An 18,511-nucleotide genomic window follows, 5' to 3' on the forward strand; every position below is an offset into this window, starting at 1 on the left:
GTTCCATGCTCTGCAGCCTGCTGCCAACGCCTCCATGTTTCGAGTGTGCCCTGATGGTCAGCGTACGTCACAGCGACTGGTTGTTGGGTTATTCCCCTCTTTGGTCTATTTACATATTAGGGTTTCATATATAGATTTAAAAAAAATAATAATTATATATACATATATACACACACACCCACACACACATATATAGTGCTGGGGTGTGCATCTATAATATGAGGTTTTTTAAAATAAATGATTTTAGAGAGGAAGTGAGAGGGAGTCTACCAGGAATCAAACCCTGACCTACCATGTCATAAGTTCACGCTCAACCACTGGGCCACACCTGCTGGGCTAAGATACAAGTTTTTAAGAGAAAGGTTAGTTTTTTGTTTTTTTAGTTTTATTTTTTTAATATATTTTATTGGTTTTTTACAGAGAGGAAAGGAGAGAGATAGAGCCAGAAACGTCGATGAGAGAGAAACATCGACCAGCTGCCTCTTGCATACTCCCCACCGGGGATGTGCCCGCAACCAACATACAAGGCCTTGACCGGAATCGAGCCTGGGACCTTTCAGTCCTCAGACGGACACTCTACCACTGAGCCAAACCGGTTTCGGCAAGGTTAGAGTTTTTAAGAAGCTGGCCCTGGGGACTCAGGCACCTTTTGGGGCCAACCAACAGTTTACATGTTTTAAGTTGAACTGCGAAAAGCGCTATTGTCTAGCGTTTAGCAAATGGTTTGCATAAAAATGCGTAAATAAATTAAGCTGAAATACCGTTTTTTCCGGCGTATAAGACGACTTTTGAAACGAAAAAAAGGCAACCGAAAATCGGGGGTCGTCTTATACGCCTAGTATATCCTGAAAAAGTCTCGATATGCCGCTAAACGAATTTTCCAACTCGATCCCGAAAATCGTCTGGATATTCACAAAAGGAGGAAACGCGTGCGCCACAATTGGATGTTTTGTGTAACTTTGTCATAAAAGCCTGGAATGATATTACTGAAGAAACAGTAAAAAAAGAACTGGTGTTGCCTCGGAAGTGGGGCGTAGTCTTATACAGAGAATATAGGCCTAAACCTACGTTTTAACTAAAATTAGGGGGTCGTCTTAAACGCCGGAAAATACGGGTAAGTAAGTGAGGAGGAGATGGCGTTTTCCAGGTAGAGACTGGGTCATTCTCGGCAGAAGCAACAGCAGACGCGAAGGTAGGAAGACATCCGGGAACAGCAGGTACCTGGTGTGACCGGAGACACACAGAACCCGGCGGCCACACTGTAGGGGTTTCATCGCCCCAGTATGTCAGCGCCCGCCTCTCGCTGGGACCCGCAGCTCCGCTGGCCCCGCCCCTCCGGCGCGCGGTGGCCCCGCCCCTCCGGCGCGCGGTGGCCCCGCCCCTCCGGCGCGCGGTGGCCCCGCCCCTCCGGCGCGCGGTGGCCCCGCCCCTCCGGCGCGCGGTGGCCCCGCCCCTGGGAAAAACTGGGGCGGGAGGCGCAGCCAAGTGCGGTCATCTCGCAGCGCCGTCCTAACAGCGAGCAGGGGTAGATGGCGCCGCTTAGTGACGTCACGATCATTGACAGCGTGAGGCGGCGGCGGCCACTGCTGCCCGGGTGCTGAGCGGCCGGTGAGGGTCTAAGTTTATTTCCTGCAAGGCCAGGCGCTTCCGAGGGCGCGGGGCCGGGCGTTTGCGGCCCGGGCGGCGGGTGTGCTCTGCAGGGTCCTGAGGCTGAGCGGAGGGTTTGGAAGCCCAGGGACCCACTCCGGGATCAGGGCTGGCTAGGGGGCGTGTTGGAGGGGAGGCTGCTCCCACGCCGTGTGAGAGGCGCGGTAGTTCGGCTCGGGGCTGGCGGAAGTCTTAGGGTCCAGATTGGGTGAGGTCACTGGGCACTCAGGGGTGGGAAAGGAGATATCTCCAGGGGTTCGGCGTAGGGGTGGGTGGACCCCGCTCACGAATCTCCCCTCTTCTTCTCCCCCTACCCCCCCTCCCGCCTGCTCGCGTGCCTCGCGCGGGCTGCAGGTGCATCATGCCCAGCCTGGGAGTGCTGGGCAGCGCCCGCTCCGGGCTGGGACTGTTGCTGGGCACCGCCGCGGGCCTCGGATTCCTGTACGCCTTTTACAGACAGCGGTGGAAACGGCCCCAGCGCCATGGCCAGAACCAGCTCCTGCCCAACTCACTGGACGTCACGCAGACTTCAGAGCCCAGACGCCAGGGTAGGTCCTCTGAGGCCACAGTCACGCCTGATGGACGGGCCTGGGACCCAGCCTGCCTTAGAGAGCCTATGGGACAGGACCACGGAGGCGGGTGTCTGAGAGTTTCACCTTTTTGGAAAGCTTATTGAAAAGGAAAGCACGCTCCCTCTTCTCTTCTCTACTCTCTCCCCTGTAATCCCAGGGCAGTATATTGTGAAAAGGCTGCTTAGCTTTCACTTTTGGTTTTGGCCACAGTGGTGCTTTATTAAAGACACTTGCTCAGCGTTGGGTGAGGTGTTTAATAAGTAGAGGAAGAGTTCAAAAGAAAGCAAAAGGAAAAACAAGCCTTGTAGGAATTAAAAGTCCTGAGGCTTATGTGTTAAATTACATATTAGAATGAAGGGATCTTGGAGACTAGTCCAAGTGTTTTTATCCTTCTTATGATGAAATCAAGATTAAGATTGTGTAACTTTCCCAAGGTTGTCACAGAGTAAGAGGCAGGATTGGGCCTCGTCACCCGCCCCGAGAACTAACATGCCACGGGGCTGCGAGTGAGCTTACTTGCAATGAAGGTGAATAAGGGTGGAAGCCAGCCACAGCTGAAAGTTTTGCAAAACTTTCTTGTTAAATTAACTCATTTGAGCAGAGTCTGAGGGCTGGTTCAAACCTCATGTTCCTGTAATAGTGGAGCTGTTATTCAGAGAACCTCACCCCAAGTTAATTGGGAATGAGTGTTTTCTCTGATAACCAAATGCCAAGTGGTTTAGAAAACTAGTTTTAGAAGGTCTTCAACAAAGAATTATCATTTAAAATATTTTTTTTAATTGATTTCAGAGAGGAACGGAGAGAGAGAAACATCAATGGAGAGAATCACTGGTCAGCTGCCTCCTGTACCAGAGATCCCTGCAACCCAGGAGTGTGCCCTGACCAGGAATTGAACTGTCGCCTCCTGGTTCATAGGTCGACGTGCAATCACTGAGCCACACCTGCTGGGCAGGAGTTATCATTCTAAATTGCAGCGTTTATCGGCATTTACAGCCTGATAGTGACCTACTGCTGCATGTGTGCTTGTCTTTCCTTCGTTTCCTTGCGTTTTGTTTGTAATTTCTCAGCAGCAGTGGTTCTGCGGAGGCTCTGTTCCCAAGGACCTTCTTGCTCTACAGTCTTGAGTGCTGTTGGACGCGTACTGTGATCTGGCCTAGACTGTTACTAGATTTAACGGATTTGTGCTTCCTGGACTGTGGGTTCTGTCTCCCTCATTTCTTCCCTGCTTTTACATTTCCCAGTAAAACTGCCTTAGGGTAGTAGTTCTCAGTTTGCTAGCATTTACTGTTGGAATTTAGGTAGAGCTCAATTCAGATCTTGGTAATACTGTTTTTCCAATGTCTTTTTTGAAATTAAATCTTTATTGTTGAGAGTATTATAGATGTCCCTCTCCTCCCCTCATTGTCCACCTCTCCCTGGTTCTCACCCTCAAACGTGTTTGATGGGCTTTTCCCACTGTGCCTTTTCTCTCAGTAGCTACTCTTTTTCTCTTTGCCCTCTCTGATGCTAAAGTTCTTGAAAGGATCTGTGTTCTTTGCTATTCTCTGTGAAGTGAAAGATCAGAGCTTGAGTGAACTCAATTCTAGTTCTGCTCTGTGGTTATTTGCTGTGTGGCAGATATCTGGGCATTATATGCAGGCATACCTCATTTCATTGTACTTCCTTTTATAGTGCTTCACAGACATTGCTTTTCCCCCCAGATCTTCACTAGCAAAATATTCTGACTCACTTGATTGTGAAATTTGATTTATTGCAGTGGTCTGGAACCATACCCACAATGTCTCCAAGGTGTGCCTGTGTCAGATAGAGGTTTTTCTTTCATTTTAGCAGGGCAACTGTCCTGACTTTGAGGAATCTCACTCTTGCAAGCATTTTGTTCTTATTTTATTTTATTTTTTCTTGCAAGCATTTTATATCATCTGGCCTGGTGTGTAATATTGCTAAAGGTTTGTGAGGAAGGTTCCTGGGACAGAGGGCTCTTGTTGATGGATTAGGACCTTGGTTTTTTTCTGGGTAATGACTTGGGGCTTGTTAACAAGACAGCTGTGAACACAGGCCTCTGAGTCTTTGAAAACAACTCCGGTGAGAAGCAAGTGTTCTTGAATTCTAGGTGCACGATCTTTTCCTGGCTGTGTCCCATGGACCTCACGTCTCCTGTCCCCCTTTCCTCAGTGAGGCCGCTGCGCGCAGTCCCCGGTGAGGCTGGAGATGCTGCGGTGCTGCCCAGCCGGCCAGGAGAAGGCCAGGAGATGGTGCTGGACCGCCTGGACTTCGTGCTGACCAGCCTGGTGGCGCTGCGGCGGGAGGTGGAGGAGCTGAGGAGCAGCCTGCAGGGGCTTGCGGGGCAGATCGTTGGGGAGTTCCGGTGAGTAATCAGCCTTCTGTCCTGCCTCTACAGCTTTTCAGCTGAGCTGTGTTCTGCCTTCGCCGTCTGTCTCGAAGGCGGAGGCCGGCTTCACAGCTCCTCACCTAGTTGGCAGGGAAGCGGCCTTGCCCAGTTCCTTGCTGTGTCGGGGCCTTTGTAATCGGTCGTAGCAGCTGAAATGCTTTGCTCTGAGTAACCTGCTCTGCCTTGATCTGTCCAGAAAGCTGCCCGTGTTCTCTTGAGTGTAGAGACCCAGGATTGTCTTAAACTACATATTCTTATTGACTTTAGAGAGAGAGGGGAGGAGGGGGGGAGAGTGCGAGAGAAAAACATTGATTTGTTCAACTTATTCATGAATGACCACCCGTAATCTTGGAGCCGGCTGACATCTAACAGCTGAGCCCCTGGCCGGGACCAGGGTTTTCTCTGCCCCCGGCCCTTTAGCGAGGTGCGGTGTCAGGGGCTCCCGCATTTGAGGGGAAAGAGGTGGGTGGGTCTAACACTGTGCTTTTCAGGTCCCACATGGAAGAGAGCCAGAGAGTGTCTCGGCGGCGGAGGTTCCCGTTTGCCCGGGAGAGGAGTGACTCCACCGGCTCCAGCTCCGTCTACTTCACAGCCACCTCGGGGGGCACGCTCACGGATGCGGAGAGCGAGGGCGGGTAAGGCGCCTCTGCCAGGCCACGTTCTGTGAAAGCAATGCTTACCAGTGGGGAAGTCACACCACGCTGCCATAGATACTTTTTGGAACAAGGTAAGGGTATAAATCAGGCTGGGGGACATCTGGCCCGGGGGCTGGATAAGGCCCAGGAAACCATTTGGTCTGACTGGCCAACGCATTAGGGGTGAGTTAAGTAAAGGTTTGATCAGAGATAGCAGGCTAACTTTTAAGTTGATAATTTTGTATGGCCTGTGAATGAATATCCAAATAGCCCTTGGCAGAAAAAAAGGTTTCTCGCCCCTGGTATAAACAAATACAGATCAACTGAAATAAGAAAAACCATCCAGCCAAAACTGGTTTGGCTCAGTGGATAGAGCATCGGCCTGCGGACTGAAGGGTCCCAGGTTTGATTCTGGTCAAGGGCATGTACATTGGTTGTGGGCACATCCCCAGTGGGGGGAGTGCAGGAGGCAGCTGGTTGATGTTTCTCTCTTGTCGATGTTTCTAATTATCCCTCTCCCTTCCTCTCTGTAAAAAATCAATAAAATATATTAAAAAAAGAAAGAAAGAAAAACCATCCACCTTGTCATCCAGACAAATAGAAATGTTAATAATGGTTATTGCTTGCATCTGTTGTTTTCCTCTGAGTAGACTTATTGTTTACATGGTTGTTGTATGTTTTTTATTTCTATTTTTCTCTATAACGTTACCAACTTCTGTTTTATTAATCCTCACCTGAGGAGATATATATATATATATATATATTATTTATTATTTATTTATTTATTTATTTTTCCCCCCATTGCTTTTCAGGGAGAGTGGAAGGGAGAAAGGGAGAGAGAGAAACATCAGTGTGAGACACATGGACTGGCTGCCTCTTGCACATGCCCTGACTGGGCCAAACCTGCAACCTAATTATGTGCACTTGACTGGAATCGAAACAGAAATCCTTCCCATGATCCTTTGGTGCACAGGCTAATGCTCTAACCATTTAGCAACACAAATTGAGCATTTCCTTGTGTCATCACAAGAACTTTTCCTTCACTGAGAGTATCCCCCCGGATACTCTCCTCTTCCCACAGGAGAGGCTTGGTTCCTTCAGCGTTACAGGTGGGAGGTGACTCCGAGTAACGGGTGGCCCAGCAAGTCTGCCCACAGGCCTTGCCATGAGACATAGCCGCAGGCAGGAATCTGTGGACAGCCCACAAAGTTGGTCAGGCTACAGCTTTGGATTTGAAACCACTCGTGCCGTTTTGAAACTTTGGTCCCAAGCAAGAAGCCTGGATGAGCGTCGTTGCGATCCTGACGCTGTCAGGGCAGTGGGCCCTGGTGTGCTGCTCGCTCCCGCGGGCCGGGTGGTGGGCATGGGGTCTGGAGGCGGACCGCTCTTCCTCCTCGAGAAAAAGGCTGGGGCAGAGGACACCACCCGGCCCGCGGGAGCGAGCAGAAAGTCTGAGTTAGCAATAAACAGGCCAGTCCGGAGGGTTTGTGCAGCACTCTCTTCGGTCGGAACACATTATAATTTTAATTACTGGTTATTCATTCTGTGACAGACATGGTTCTGAGCACTTTGGAGGTATTTTCTGACTTCATCCTCACAAGAATCCTATGGAGTAGATGCTATTTTTCTGTTTCTCAGAGCAGACTTGAGGCTTGGCAAGGTGAGCTGTACAACTGCCAGGTTCATCTGCAGGGTGTGAGGTCTGTGCTCTGAGCACAGGAGGGCCCTCGCGGGAAGACGGGTCCCAGGAGCCCTTGGGAGTTCCTCCCGACAGAGCTTCCGCAGCTCCGCCACGTGGCACCGCACGTTCACACACTCACTCAGGGCAGTTCACGTTGTTTGGGCCGTTCTCCTGCCTCTACTCAGTGGCTTTCTAAGAAAATGAAGAGTTTATTACTTTCTCCATGTCACGGCCCCGAGGCGCTGGTGCTGGATGTGTTACTGCTCAGATGCCTTTGGAAACTGAGGTCTCTCCCTGGCCGGTGCGGCTCGGTTGGTCGGAGCCTTGTCCCCGAGCCGGAAGGCGGCTTTGGCTCCGGGTCAGGGCATGCACCCAGGTTGCAAGTTCGATCCCAGGTCAGGGCATGTCGGGGAGGCAACTGATCTATGCTCCTCTTTCATATGCGTGGTGTCTCTCTTTCTCTCCCCCCCCCCCCCCACCTTCCTCTCTCTAAAAATTAATAAAACAAAAGAAAGAAGCTAGTCTTAGTAGAACTTTAGTTCTCCGTTCATGGTTACTGATGCCAGGGTTGTCCGTTCCCTGTTGTCTGTGTTCAGTTTACCGAATAACGGCTGAGAGCCCAGTGGGCTGTGTGAGAGGAGGGGCAGAGGCGCTATTTGACACACCTGGACTGAAAGGGCAAAGTGGTTGATAATGGGCCCTGAGACTTAAGGAGCATCTTCATGAACCCAAGGCAGCAGGTCACTTGGGTGGGGAATGGATGTTTGAGCTTTGTCAGAGGGTAGAACAGGAGAGGTCACAGATCTGCCCAAGGTCAGGATGGAGAACTCGAGGCCATGGGTGATTTCTAAGAAGTTAAACTTCTCTTTAACCAGGGAAGCCTGTGGGTGCTCAGCGGGCTCTGTGAGGGGAGGACAGGCCTTCCGCCACCTGTGATGGGACGAGAGGAAGGGTGGCTTTCTTAACTGTAGCTCCAGCGGCTCAGCCCCACGGCTGATCGCGTGACATGTGGGAGCGAATGGGGTGAAGCAAACTCTGGTTTCGCTGGCTGCCATCTGGGGCAGTGGCCGGAGTGAGTCATTATTTTCGCCATGGCCTCTGCCATCTAGGTCAAGGGGAAATTATGGGAGACCTCAGACTCTGGAATGACTTTGAACATGTGGGTCTGGGGCAAGGAGGGCCTGCTTGAGGGCTGAAAGGATAAGAGTATTTGATGGCTACTCAGTCCACTGGAAGCTGTAGTACCTTCCTTCCCCAAATAAAATAGTAACGCTGAGTCCCCGGAGGACGGACTGACTGTGGCAGAGGCAGAGTCCCTGTGTGGTCCCTGAGCTTGTTCCCTGAGCATTGTAGCCAGGACAGCGTTAGTTCCCTCCCTGTGGAAACCAGCCTCGCCTAAAACACCCGTCCTCCAGCGAGCCTTCACATCACCCCTGCCGTCTCCTCTCCTTTGGCATTTACCACCTCATTAGGTTGGTGTTCTCTCTCGCTGATCTCAAAGCCCCCTGGCATCTTCAACAAGAGAGACCCCCTCCCCCGCCGGATTTCTGCAAGCGTTGGGGCGGTCCGGGGGTGTGAGAGCACGTGACTGTGGGGATGGCAGCCCATGCAGCTCTGGCACATGACCCGTCTCTCAATCCTGGAAGCCCGTGGGGCTGTCAGTGCTCACTCGGCAAGTGTCTGCCTGCCCCGTGTGCCAGGCAGCAGGCCTGCAAATCAGGGAGGCAGAGCTCCGCAAAGTGGGGCTGCGGTAAAGGCCAACTCCCTGTGCCAGCCTTGCTGGGGCGTCCCTGCCTCAGGCTCCACCACCTCAGTGGGTGGCAAAAAGGCCCCCGCTGACCTCTTTCTCCTTAGCCTTTAGGACCCAGAGGGATCACAAATTGTAGGGCTTTTCCTCCTGGCTCAGCTCCCTGGAGAGACTGTCCCTCCTGGGAGACTCCTGATTGGCCAAGACAGCCTTCAATCCGGCAGGGAAGGGCTCTCCCCTCCTTCTCCACCCAGATAACCACTCACCCGCTTGCCTTTGGGCCTGGCAGGGCTGAGCAGGGAGGCTGTTGTCCCGGCCCCATGAACCGTTGCTTCTCTAGGATGCCCCGGTGCAGCCTCACTCAGCACCACGCAGGCCGATTGTGAAACCTGATGGCACTTTGCCTTGTCCCTTTAATTTCTCGAGTTTTTACTGCAGATTGTGAAATTTGGTAAGTTCTTAAAAAGTAGGGCGAGGTTGTCAGTTCCTGTGGTGATGTTACTGGGGCCCTTTGTTCGCGGGGTCTGGAAGCCGGCAGCATGGATCGCTCACCTGGTACTTCTAGATGGAACCTCCCTCCTGACCACGTCTGGCCTGCGGGCCTGCAGTGTCAGCCCACATCTCTCCCTCAGTTCCGTTTTGCTCCAGCAATAGGGATCTCTCATTCCAGGAGGGAGGAAGGCTTACCACCTGCAGGCCCTCCCGATGCTTCAGAACCTGTGTCTGGTAAAACCCGCTTTTCCTTCACTCGTCCGGAGGCCTATGGTGTGATTCTGGCCCCTGGAAGCCTTACCTCCCCTGCTGTTTTTGTCTGCTCAGCTGGCAGTGAGGAAGAACACCCTCAGCTGCTGGTACAGGCCAACATCTGAGAGAAACTTGGCTTCCTCCTCAGTGGGGAATCGAGGTTGGGGCTCCCTGGCTTATGTTGGCACAGAGATACCTTCCCAGGGGATTCTGCTTGCATCTTCCTTATCTCCTGCTTTTAGCTGCAAATGGCCCTCACCCTGCCTCTAGCAATTGCAAAGGTTCCCAAGGGCTATTCCTACTGTAGTTCAGGTTTGCTGGCTGACCTGGGATAGAGGCACACATTGAACTGAGGAAGAAAATGTGGGTATCTGTGGCTGCCCATGGCCCCAGAGGCTGGCACCTACCCAGGTTGCTTCTGACAGATGCCTTTGGCTGATAAAGCAAAAAAGATTGACAAACTCTGAGCCTGGTGAGCCATCTAGCTCAGGAGATCAGCTCCACCTACATGAAAGTTTTTATCTTCTTTAACAAAAATTACTTATTTGATTTGAGAGAGAAGGAAAGATCAATTTATTGTTCCACTTATTTATGCATTCATTTGGTTGATTCTTGTATGTGCCCTGACTGGGGATTGAACCCGTAACTTTTATGTACTGGTACAACTCTAACCAAATGAGCTACCCGGCCAGGGCTAAAATTTTGATCTTAAACATTCACTTATTTTTTATTTCTAAGAACATAGTGTGGCTTTGTGGTCAGAGCGCTGGCCTACACGCCAGAGGGTCGAGGGTTCGATTCCAGGTCGAGGACATGCGTCTGGGTTGCGGGTTCGATCTCAGCCCTGGTCGGGGCCTGTGTCAGAGGCAACCAATCGATATCTCTCTCTCACATCGAGATTCCTCTCTCTCTCTGTCTGTGGAAAAAGAATATTCTGGGGTGAGGATTAACAAAACAAAAATAGTATAGGTGTCCCAAAAAAGGTATACACACATTGACCGATTATCAAGTCAGTGTTTATTAACATACAGTTCATTTTCAAAATTTAAAAGAATCTACAAAAAATGAATAATTTTTTTTGGTCAATGCCTATTTTCAAACTGATGAACATTCTGGTCCGGCCACTGCTGGTAACATGAAGCAATGCAAACACAAACATCACGAATCACTTTGTTGCCCGGATGGTTTGGATAGAGTGTCGTCCTGTGGACTAAAGGGTCACGGTTTGATTCCTAGTCAAGGGCACTTCCCTCGGGATCCCCTACCCTGGCTTGGGGCGTGTGTGGGAGACAAGCAACCAATGTCTCTCTCTCACATTGATGTTTCTCTCTGTCTCTCCCTCTCCCTTCCACTCTCTTTAAAAGTCCATGGAAAAACATGCTTGGGAGAATATTAACAAAAAAAGAGAGAGAATCATTTTGATTGGTATTTGTGTGCCCTCAATTCACCAACTGTTGGTGGTTTTGTACTATAAACTTTATGAATCTCCATAAAAAAAGACTAGTGGATAAATTTTCTTTGTTCAAAGCTTAATTTGGCTTTACCCATTATTTCAAATCAGTTAAACCTAAAAAGGAGTGAAAATTAAGTGAGTTATCAGCTGTTAAATTATGTATACATGTTTTGGGATACTTTGACTATGCTCACTAAAGCAATCATATTAAAAGAGAAAATTAGCCGAAACCGGTTTGGCTCAGTGGATAGAGCGTCGGCCTGCGGACTGAAGAGTCCCAGGTTCGATTCTGGTCAAGGGCATGTACATTGGTTGCGGGCACATCCCCAGTGGTGGGGTGTGCAGGAGGCAGCTGATCTATGATTCTCTCTCATCGGTGTTTCTAACTCTCTATCCCTCTAGGCTCTTCCTCTGTAAAAAAATCAATAAAATATATCAAAATAAACAAATAAATAAATAAATAAAAATAATAAAAGATAGAAAATTAGCCCTGGATGGTTTGGTTCAGTGGATAGAGCATCAACCTGAGGACTGAAGGGTCCCAGGTTCCATTCTGGCCAAGGGCCCTTGCCCAAGTTGTAAGGGTGTGCAGGAGGTAGCTGACTCACGATTCTCTCTCCTCATTGATGTTTCTATATCTCTCTCCCTCCCCCTGCCTCTCCGAAATAAATAAAAATGTATGAAAAATATAACTAACTAACTAAATAAAAGGTAGAAAAGCAATTTCTTTAAAAATTTGTTAAAATCCTCACCTGAGGATATGTAGTATGTGAGAATCCTCACCTGAGGATATTTTTCCTTTTTTTTAAGAGTGGAAGTGGGGAGGGAGAGAGCGAGAGAAACATAGATGTGAAAGAGACAGACACATTGACTGGTTGCCTCCCACATGTTCCCTGACTAAGGCCTGGGATTGACCTGTAACCTAGATATGTGCCCTTGACAGGGAATCAAACCCTTGACCACTGAAGGTGCTTGGCCCACACTCTACCACTTAGTCACACCGGCCAGGGCCCCAAGGATGTTTTTATTGATTTTTTTTTTTGGCGGGGGGCGGGGGATGAGTGGGGAGAGAAAAAATGGTTGCCTCCAGTGGGATGAAGCTCCAAACAACTAAACCACCCAGCCAGGGTAACAATTTTCTTTTAATTCGACTGGCAACATTTTGGTACATACAGACCTTGCTAGGCTTTTGTTTCTCTCTGTTTTCTGTCAGACTTGATAGGAGCTGCACAGGGGGTTCTGATAACGGCCCCGACGGCCACAGGGCCCCAGAGTTGGTCACCTCCCAGATCATTTCCCAGCCCAGTTCCCACGGGACTCTCTTCAGAGGCCTGGCTTTTGCCTCGTCCCTAGAGGAAGCGGGGAATGGTTCTTACTTGGTTTTCTGGACAGTGTCATGAGAGCCCCGCTCTGGGTGAGGGACAGACTAGAGTTCCAAGGCTGAATGGCCCCCCTTTGACCCTGAACTCACATTTCTCTGCCACAGCTACACAACAGCTAATGCCGAGTCTGACTATGAGCGGGATTCCGACAGGGAGAGTGAAGACGGGGAGGATGAAGTGAGCTGTGAGACGGTGAAGATGGGGAGAAAGGACTCTCTGGACCCGGAGGCAGAGGCGGCTCCCAGGGCCCTGGAGACTGCGGGTCCCCCTGGCCCGGAGGACGTGCTGCCCCTCCTGCTGCAGGCCGACGGGCTGCACCAGGGCAGTGCGCAGAGCAAGCGGGAGGGCTTCCAGCTGCTGCTCAACAACAAGCTGGCGGTGAGGCTCCAGCTCCTTCCCTCCCTCCCTGCTGACTCTGAGGGAACAAGAGCAGGCTCTGCCTGGTGCCACGGGAGGGAAATGAGGGGGAGAAGCTGGTGCCCCCCCCCCCCCCAGGCTGCACCTCCTCTCCGGGGGCTCCATGCTGCCCTCGGCCTCGGTTCAGGCCTGCTCCAGAGCTCCCTCCCGAGGGCAGGTCTCTGCCTCCTATTTTTACGGCAAGAGCCCCACCTCTCAGTAGAGGGAAATGTGGGGAGAACTGGAATGGCCTTTTATTCCCCTTGAGGCAGAGCCCAAGCTGCCTTTGGCACCTGACGTTCCCAACACCAGGGATTTCAACAGCAATTCCCTTCCTCGGGCTCACTGCCGCACTGATGCGCACTCAAGTAAACGTGCCCCAAAGTTAGCCCAGGAAAAGGGAGGTCGTATGGGGGTGGAGGGCCATGCACAAAGCTGAAGCGTTGTCAGGCAGCGTCTAACACTAGCGTGGAAGCTCAGACGCAGGGCGTGGAGAGGCCCTCGCCCGTTCTCGGAGGGAAGACGGGCCTCCATCCCTTTCTGTTTGTCTGCAGTACGGAGGCCGGCAGGACTTCCTCTGGCGCCTGGCCCGGGCCTACAGCGACATGTGTGAGCTCGCGGAGGAGGCGAGCGAGAAGAAGTCATACGCTCAGAACGGTAAGTGCTGACAGGCTCCTGGTGGGAAGGTGACTGACGGGCTGGGGGTGGAGCCAGCCCACCTGCCGGGGTCCAGAGGAGCCACAAGAGGAGGACTGTCAGGGCAGCTGTGGCTCAGTTACTCGCTAGGAATAAACTCGGGCTCCAGGGCCCCCTGCTTCCTTGACACAGAACAGCCTGCCCTTCTGTCCGTGTGTATCACTCGTGCACGTTTTTAGGAGTACTGCATGGTTCCAGCCTGTCTCTGTTCTCCCCAAACACAAAGGAGGGTAAGATCCTGTTTCTTAATCTGAAGAGGTTTCTTGCTGCGACTTAGGAGTCCGGTTTCAGTTATGCAGAGTGAGGCAGTTCTAAGGATGTGAGTGGAGTGGATTTGGTGAGCACCTGTGAGGAGTGGTTTGGGAGAATAATGCCAGGTTAGAAGTCCCTGGGGTCTGTTCAGCAACCCTATTGCCAAGTCTGTGCTCTTGGGTGTATGTGGCTGAGGGTTCGTCCCTCTCTATCACTGAGAATCCTGGGACTTTAAAAAAAGCAACTGGCCCAGCCACAGCCGGTTTGGGTCTGTGGTTAGTGTTGAACCTGTGAACCAAAAGGTCCTGGTTTCAATTCCCGTCAAAGGCATGTGCCTTGGTTGCAGGTTTGACCCTTGGAGGCAACCAGTTGATGTTTCCTTTGTCTTTCCCTTCCCTTTCACTCTCTAAAAGTAATGGGGAAAAATATCCTCGGTTGAGGATAACAAAAAAAACAACTGGCCCAACCAGAGTGAATTACTTGATTGGAGTGTTGTCCCATGCACCAAGGGGTTGCTGGTTCGATTCCCATTGAGGGCACATGCCTGGGTTCGATTCCTGGTCAGGGCATGTACGGAAGGCAGCAGATTGGCGTTTCTCTCTCTTCTTCTTTCTAAGCATGTTTGAATAAAGTGACGGGTTTTGTGGGGATGATGATGTGTTCCACTGCTGTATACACCTGAGTCAAGTACTCAGGTCTTGTGGTTCAGTTAGTTATCTAAAACTAGAGGCCCAGTGCACAAAAATTCATGCACTTGGGGGGGTTCCTCAGCCTGGCCTGTGCCCTCTCGCAGGCAGTCTGGGGCCCCTTAGGGGATGTCCACCTGCCAGCTTAGGCCTGCTTCCCGGGGGATCGGGCCTAAGCTGGCAGCCAGACATCCTTTTGTACTTGAAGTGCAGCAAGCACATCAGTGGGAACTGTAAAAGCAAGTTTGCTGGGACAGCTGACGACAGAAATCAGGAAGGTGAGGTGAAATGCAGCTTTTCATTCTGTTCAAGTTCACAACTATTTCCAAGCAAGTCCAGGCTGGATAGGCATTGCCGAGAGCTGGAGCAGTCTTTCGTCCTGACGCCCCCTCTTGGGCAGTGTGCATGGGAACCCTCATCCACTCTGGATCACCTTTGTCCTACAGGAAAAGAGGAAGCGGAGGCCGCTCTGGCGAAGGGGGACGAGAATGCTGACTGCCACCAATGGTAAGGACACCCTGCGGGTCCCATGGAGCCAGCATGGGCTAGAGAGGAGCGGAGGGGGCGGAGCTGTTGTCTCTGTCCTGGCCACGAAGGCATTTGCTGAAAGAACCAGAAGGGGGAGCTCTGGCCTTTACTTCCATATGCCCCACCCTACCCCCAACTGGGGGCCGGGGAACTTTTCTTTAGCAGGTGCTTTCAGGATGAAGCAGGGAAGAATACAGGCCACCCCTACCCCCATCCTCACCCCCCACCCCCGATAGGGCTTGGAAAAAACGAGCAGCTTTGTAATAACCCTCGTTATAAAACTTGTGGGTTCTGGGCTCCCATGGAGGCTGGGAATTTGCAGCTCCCTTCTCCTGCACAACCTCCTCTCCCCTAGCTGCTGTCCCTCGCTGGTCGTGGGCTTTCGCTTCTTTGCTTGGCTTGCATGAGGAAAAGTGGATGCGAGTTTATCTCCAGTTCAGTAGACAGCATTTAGCTCTCAAAAATAGCCGTTTGTGGTTCATGTGAGGCAAAGTTCCTCCAACTTGTGTCCTGGGCCTGGTTCCAGCACCTCTGAGTATTAATGAAAATGTTCCTTTCCTACCTCCCCTCTTGCTTTCTGTAGCCCTGCCCTCAGACTGTGAGCTGAGAGAAGCTGTTTCTCTAACTGTAGCTGAGGTAAAGTGCCAGCTTTATCTCAGAGGCCAGGTCATCACTGTTTCTGGGGGTCATGGGTGCTGCTTCCCTGTGGGTCCTGGACCCCCAAGAATGGAAGTTGGCTTCATGTTTTCCTATCTCGGCGAATAGCTGTTTGGACTAAACACAGAAACGAGTCTCTGGAAATATCTGATATTTAGTGAACATGTGAGAAAGCAACTTGGATCTTTAGATGTTCATTTAATGTCAGCTGTGCTCTGGAAACAATGCTGGAGAAACGGGGTAATGAGACTTTGGTTTTGAAGACAGAAGACGGAACGCTGGCTGGCTTTGCTGCCTGGGAGGAAGGACGTGAGGCTGAAATCAGAGGCATTTCCTCCTCTGCTTCTGTTAGTTTCCACGCTAACATCAGGAGCGCCTCACCCCAGCCTAATGGTCTTAGAGCAGCTGACTGTTGGTAACCTGTGAACCTCCAACGCATGAGACCTTTTAGGGTCTGCAGGGGACAAAGAGGAACATACTCAGGTCTAGTACTCTTTGATGCTGAGTAGAGAACTGCTTTTTAAGTTTTGACAATATCTATGTCTGTACTCATTATGAGGGGAAATTTGTTGGAGATCTGGACCAAGACCTTGCCTAAATATGAAGTATGAGACCCCCAGCCTTTTTTGTACCCAGTATGCACACTTTGGAGAGCCTACCATTGTGTTCGCAGAAGAGTATGAATTGGGACCACAGGGCTGTGAGGAGAATGACATCCAGAGAGAAATGAGTTTCCGCTCCAGTGGAGGGTGCAGGGCTAGGGAAGCCCTCCCTGCCTCTGAGCTTGCTGCTGCTTTCCCCTCAGGTATGCAGTGCTTTGTGGTCAGCTGGCTGAGCATGAGGGCATCCAGAAGCGCATCCAGAGTGGCTTTAGCTTCAAGGTGAGGAGAGGCTCTCTTCTTTCCCTGTGCTGCCCATGTTCCCTGCTCATCCTGGCTCCCGCCGTGTCCCTGCCGCCTCTCCCCTTATCCCGCCGGTGTCTGATCTAGTTTGTGTTTGCATTCCCCCCTCAGGAGCATGTGGACAGAGCTCTGGCCCTCCAGCCAGAAAACCCTGTGGCTCACTTTCTCCTCGGCAGGTGGTGCTACCAGGTGAGCTAAATGCCAGGCCTTCACAGAAGGCCCTCCCTGTCCTGTGACACTGACCTCCCTTCAGTGAAAAGCCGGGAGCTGGGGCCTCAGCCTGGCTCGGGTGCCATATCCTCCCAATGGTCATGTTACTGTAATTGGACCTTGTTTGTTCTCAGTGCAGAATATGCAATGTTCTGAAAAGTCTTGTTAAAACTTTATTCACACCTTGATCTTTTGCTGGCAGGTTGCTCACCTGAGCTGGCTAGAAAAAAAAACTGCAACAGCCTTATCTGAAAGCCCCCTCAGTGCTACTGTGGAAGAGGCCCTGCAGAGCTTCCTGAAGGTATTGGGGGGGAAGGGGGGGCAGCAACCAGGATTGCCCGGGCGACCTTGTTTTCCTCAGGACATGACTAGGTTTCTGGTAGAGGCCAATTCGGTTTGCCTGTTCTCTGGAAAATCAGAACCACCTGCAGAGCCGATAAAAATATACATCCCCAGACCACTAACCCGGACTCCAGGGAGGGGTCAGGAACACTTACTGAAAGACTTCCCTCCTCCTCCAGGCTGAAGAACTACAGCCAGGATTTTCCAAAGCAGGACGGGTATATATTTCCAAGGTAAAATCACCCATCTTATTTTAACACAGGTGAAAAGTATGTATGTTGATAATATTCTGGAAACGCCTAAAAGCGCACCTACTTATCCCCCTTTAGTCTCCTGGTGATACTTCTCTCAGGTTTTCACTGTTGTGTCTTCTAGTGCTACAGAGAACTAGGGAAAAACTCTGAAGCTAGACAGTGGGTGAAGCTGGCTATGGAGCTGCCAGATGTCACTAGTGAGGTAATGCTTTTAAGAGCTTTTCTTACCCTGGGGTTTATCATTGCGTCATCCCTGGATCCTTTCAAGAAAGAAAATCTCCCCTTGAAATCTTATTTTCCTAGAAAAGAGCATGTAGGTGCTATGATAGCTGAGAAACGAAGCAAAGGGCCCTTCTTGGGTACCAGTGGTGTGGGAAATGCTGGCTTAGATTTGGGGTCCTAGTACTGTTCTCTTGTCTCCTTAGGATTCAGCTTTCCAGAAGGACCTGGAAGAATTGGAAGTCATCTTAGGACACTAACCACATTTCAGTGGCCTTCATGACGAGAAATACCACTACTTGAGGGGGATGAAATCAAGTCTTTTTTCCCCCCTAGACCTTGCTTAGATCAGGAAACTGAGCAAGCCTGGTTAAGGGAGTATCCTGAGTCCTGGTCTAACCAGTACCTGCTACCTACCATTCCACTGGTTAATTCTTTAATTAATCTGAAATTGGGGATGCACTTGAGACCTGGGTTTCTGTTGTATTCTCCCTAAAGTCAATTCTTGAAAAATCAAGACCTATCCGAGGGCTAAGTGTGGGCAGAGAACTGAAGGCAGCCTTCTAACTGCTGGTAAGATGAAGGAACTTCAAAGAGTCATAGAAACCAAACAGAGAACTTGTACTCTCTAATCTGTCCACTGATTAATATTTAATCCTAAATTATACAGCACATTCCACAGGAAGGAAGGGTCAGGGCCGGCCGTGGGCTGCCCTCTTCTCCCTGCACGGGGATTCTAACTGTATCCTTGGGCTCAGGGGCTGGACACCTGACTTCTACTCTTTGCTGCTTTTGGAACAGCCGTGCACAAGACTTAGGAGACTGAAATGATGATCTGAAGAGTTGCCTGGACTATATTTTGGTACCACTTTAAAAATAAACCAAATTTGATTAGAAGTGATTATGTCCCCCTGTTTGCTATTAGCTCTGTTGTAGGCAAGTGGAAAAATAGGACCAAAGAGTTTAGAATATGCTCTGGTTAGTGCTAGTTCTGTGAAAATCCTAGTTACTTCTGAAAGGCAGATAGAGAGCTGATTTCTAGCTTAACAAGGCCTGTTCCCATGAGCAGGTGTTCCACTCACGTTTACTCAGAGCCAGCAGCACAAAGCCTAATGCCAC

General features: G+C 50.7%; 1 protein-coding gene across 3 annotated transcripts; it reads left to right on the plus strand.

The window, feature by feature from the left end:
• The first annotated feature begins 1,478 nt into the window (after window positions 1-1,478).
• RMDN3 (regulator of microtubule dynamics 3) lies at window positions 1,479-18,293 on the plus strand. 3 transcript variants are annotated; one of them, XM_045574443.1, is made up of 13 exons: window positions 1,479-1,608; window positions 1,966-2,195; window positions 4,392-4,584; window positions 5,100-5,243; window positions 12,355-12,628; window positions 13,201-13,303; window positions 14,727-14,787; window positions 16,271-16,346; window positions 16,479-16,556; window positions 16,780-16,878; window positions 17,099-17,152; window positions 17,295-17,375; window positions 17,599-18,293. In XM_045574443.1, exons 2-13 carry the CDS (start codon window positions 2,009-2,011, stop codon window positions 17,650-17,652), a joined length of 1,404 nt encoding a protein of 467 aa, XP_045430399.1. In that variant the 5' UTR covers window positions 1,479-1,608; window positions 1,966-2,008; the 3' UTR covers window positions 17,653-18,293. The 3 variants fall into 3 exon arrangements, with proteins under 3 accessions (XP_045430399.1, XP_036301825.1, XP_036301816.1); XM_036445932.2 differs by having other exon boundaries at window positions 1,482-1,608; window positions 2,001-2,195; XM_036445923.2 differs by having other exon boundaries at window positions 1,554-1,687; window positions 2,002-2,195.
• The last annotated feature ends 218 nt before the right edge of the window (window positions 18,294-18,511 follow it).

The sequence above is a fragment of the Pipistrellus kuhlii genome, unplaced genomic scaffold (assembly GCF_014108245.1).
Source record: "Pipistrellus kuhlii isolate mPipKuh1 unplaced genomic scaffold, mPipKuh1.p scaffold_m20_p_1, whole genome shotgun sequence".
NCBI classification, from domain to species: Eukaryota; Metazoa; Chordata; class Mammalia; order Chiroptera; family Vespertilionidae; genus Pipistrellus; species Pipistrellus kuhlii.

Excerpts from the sequence above, each read along its gene's own strand:
- RMDN3 (XM_045574443.1), top strand. The coding sequence starts at position 2,009 with ATGCCCAGCCTGGGAGTGCTGGGCAGCGCCCGCTCCGGGCTGGGACTG. Across the intron at positions 13,304-14,726 it reads GAAGTCATACGCTCAGAACG|GAAAAGAGGAAGCGGAGGCC; the intron begins GTAAGTGCTGAC and ends TTTGTCCTACAG. Across the intron at positions 17,376-17,598 it reads TGCCAGATGTCACTAGTGAG|GATTCAGCTTTCCAGAAGGA; the intron begins GTAATGCTTTTA and ends TTGTCTCCTTAG.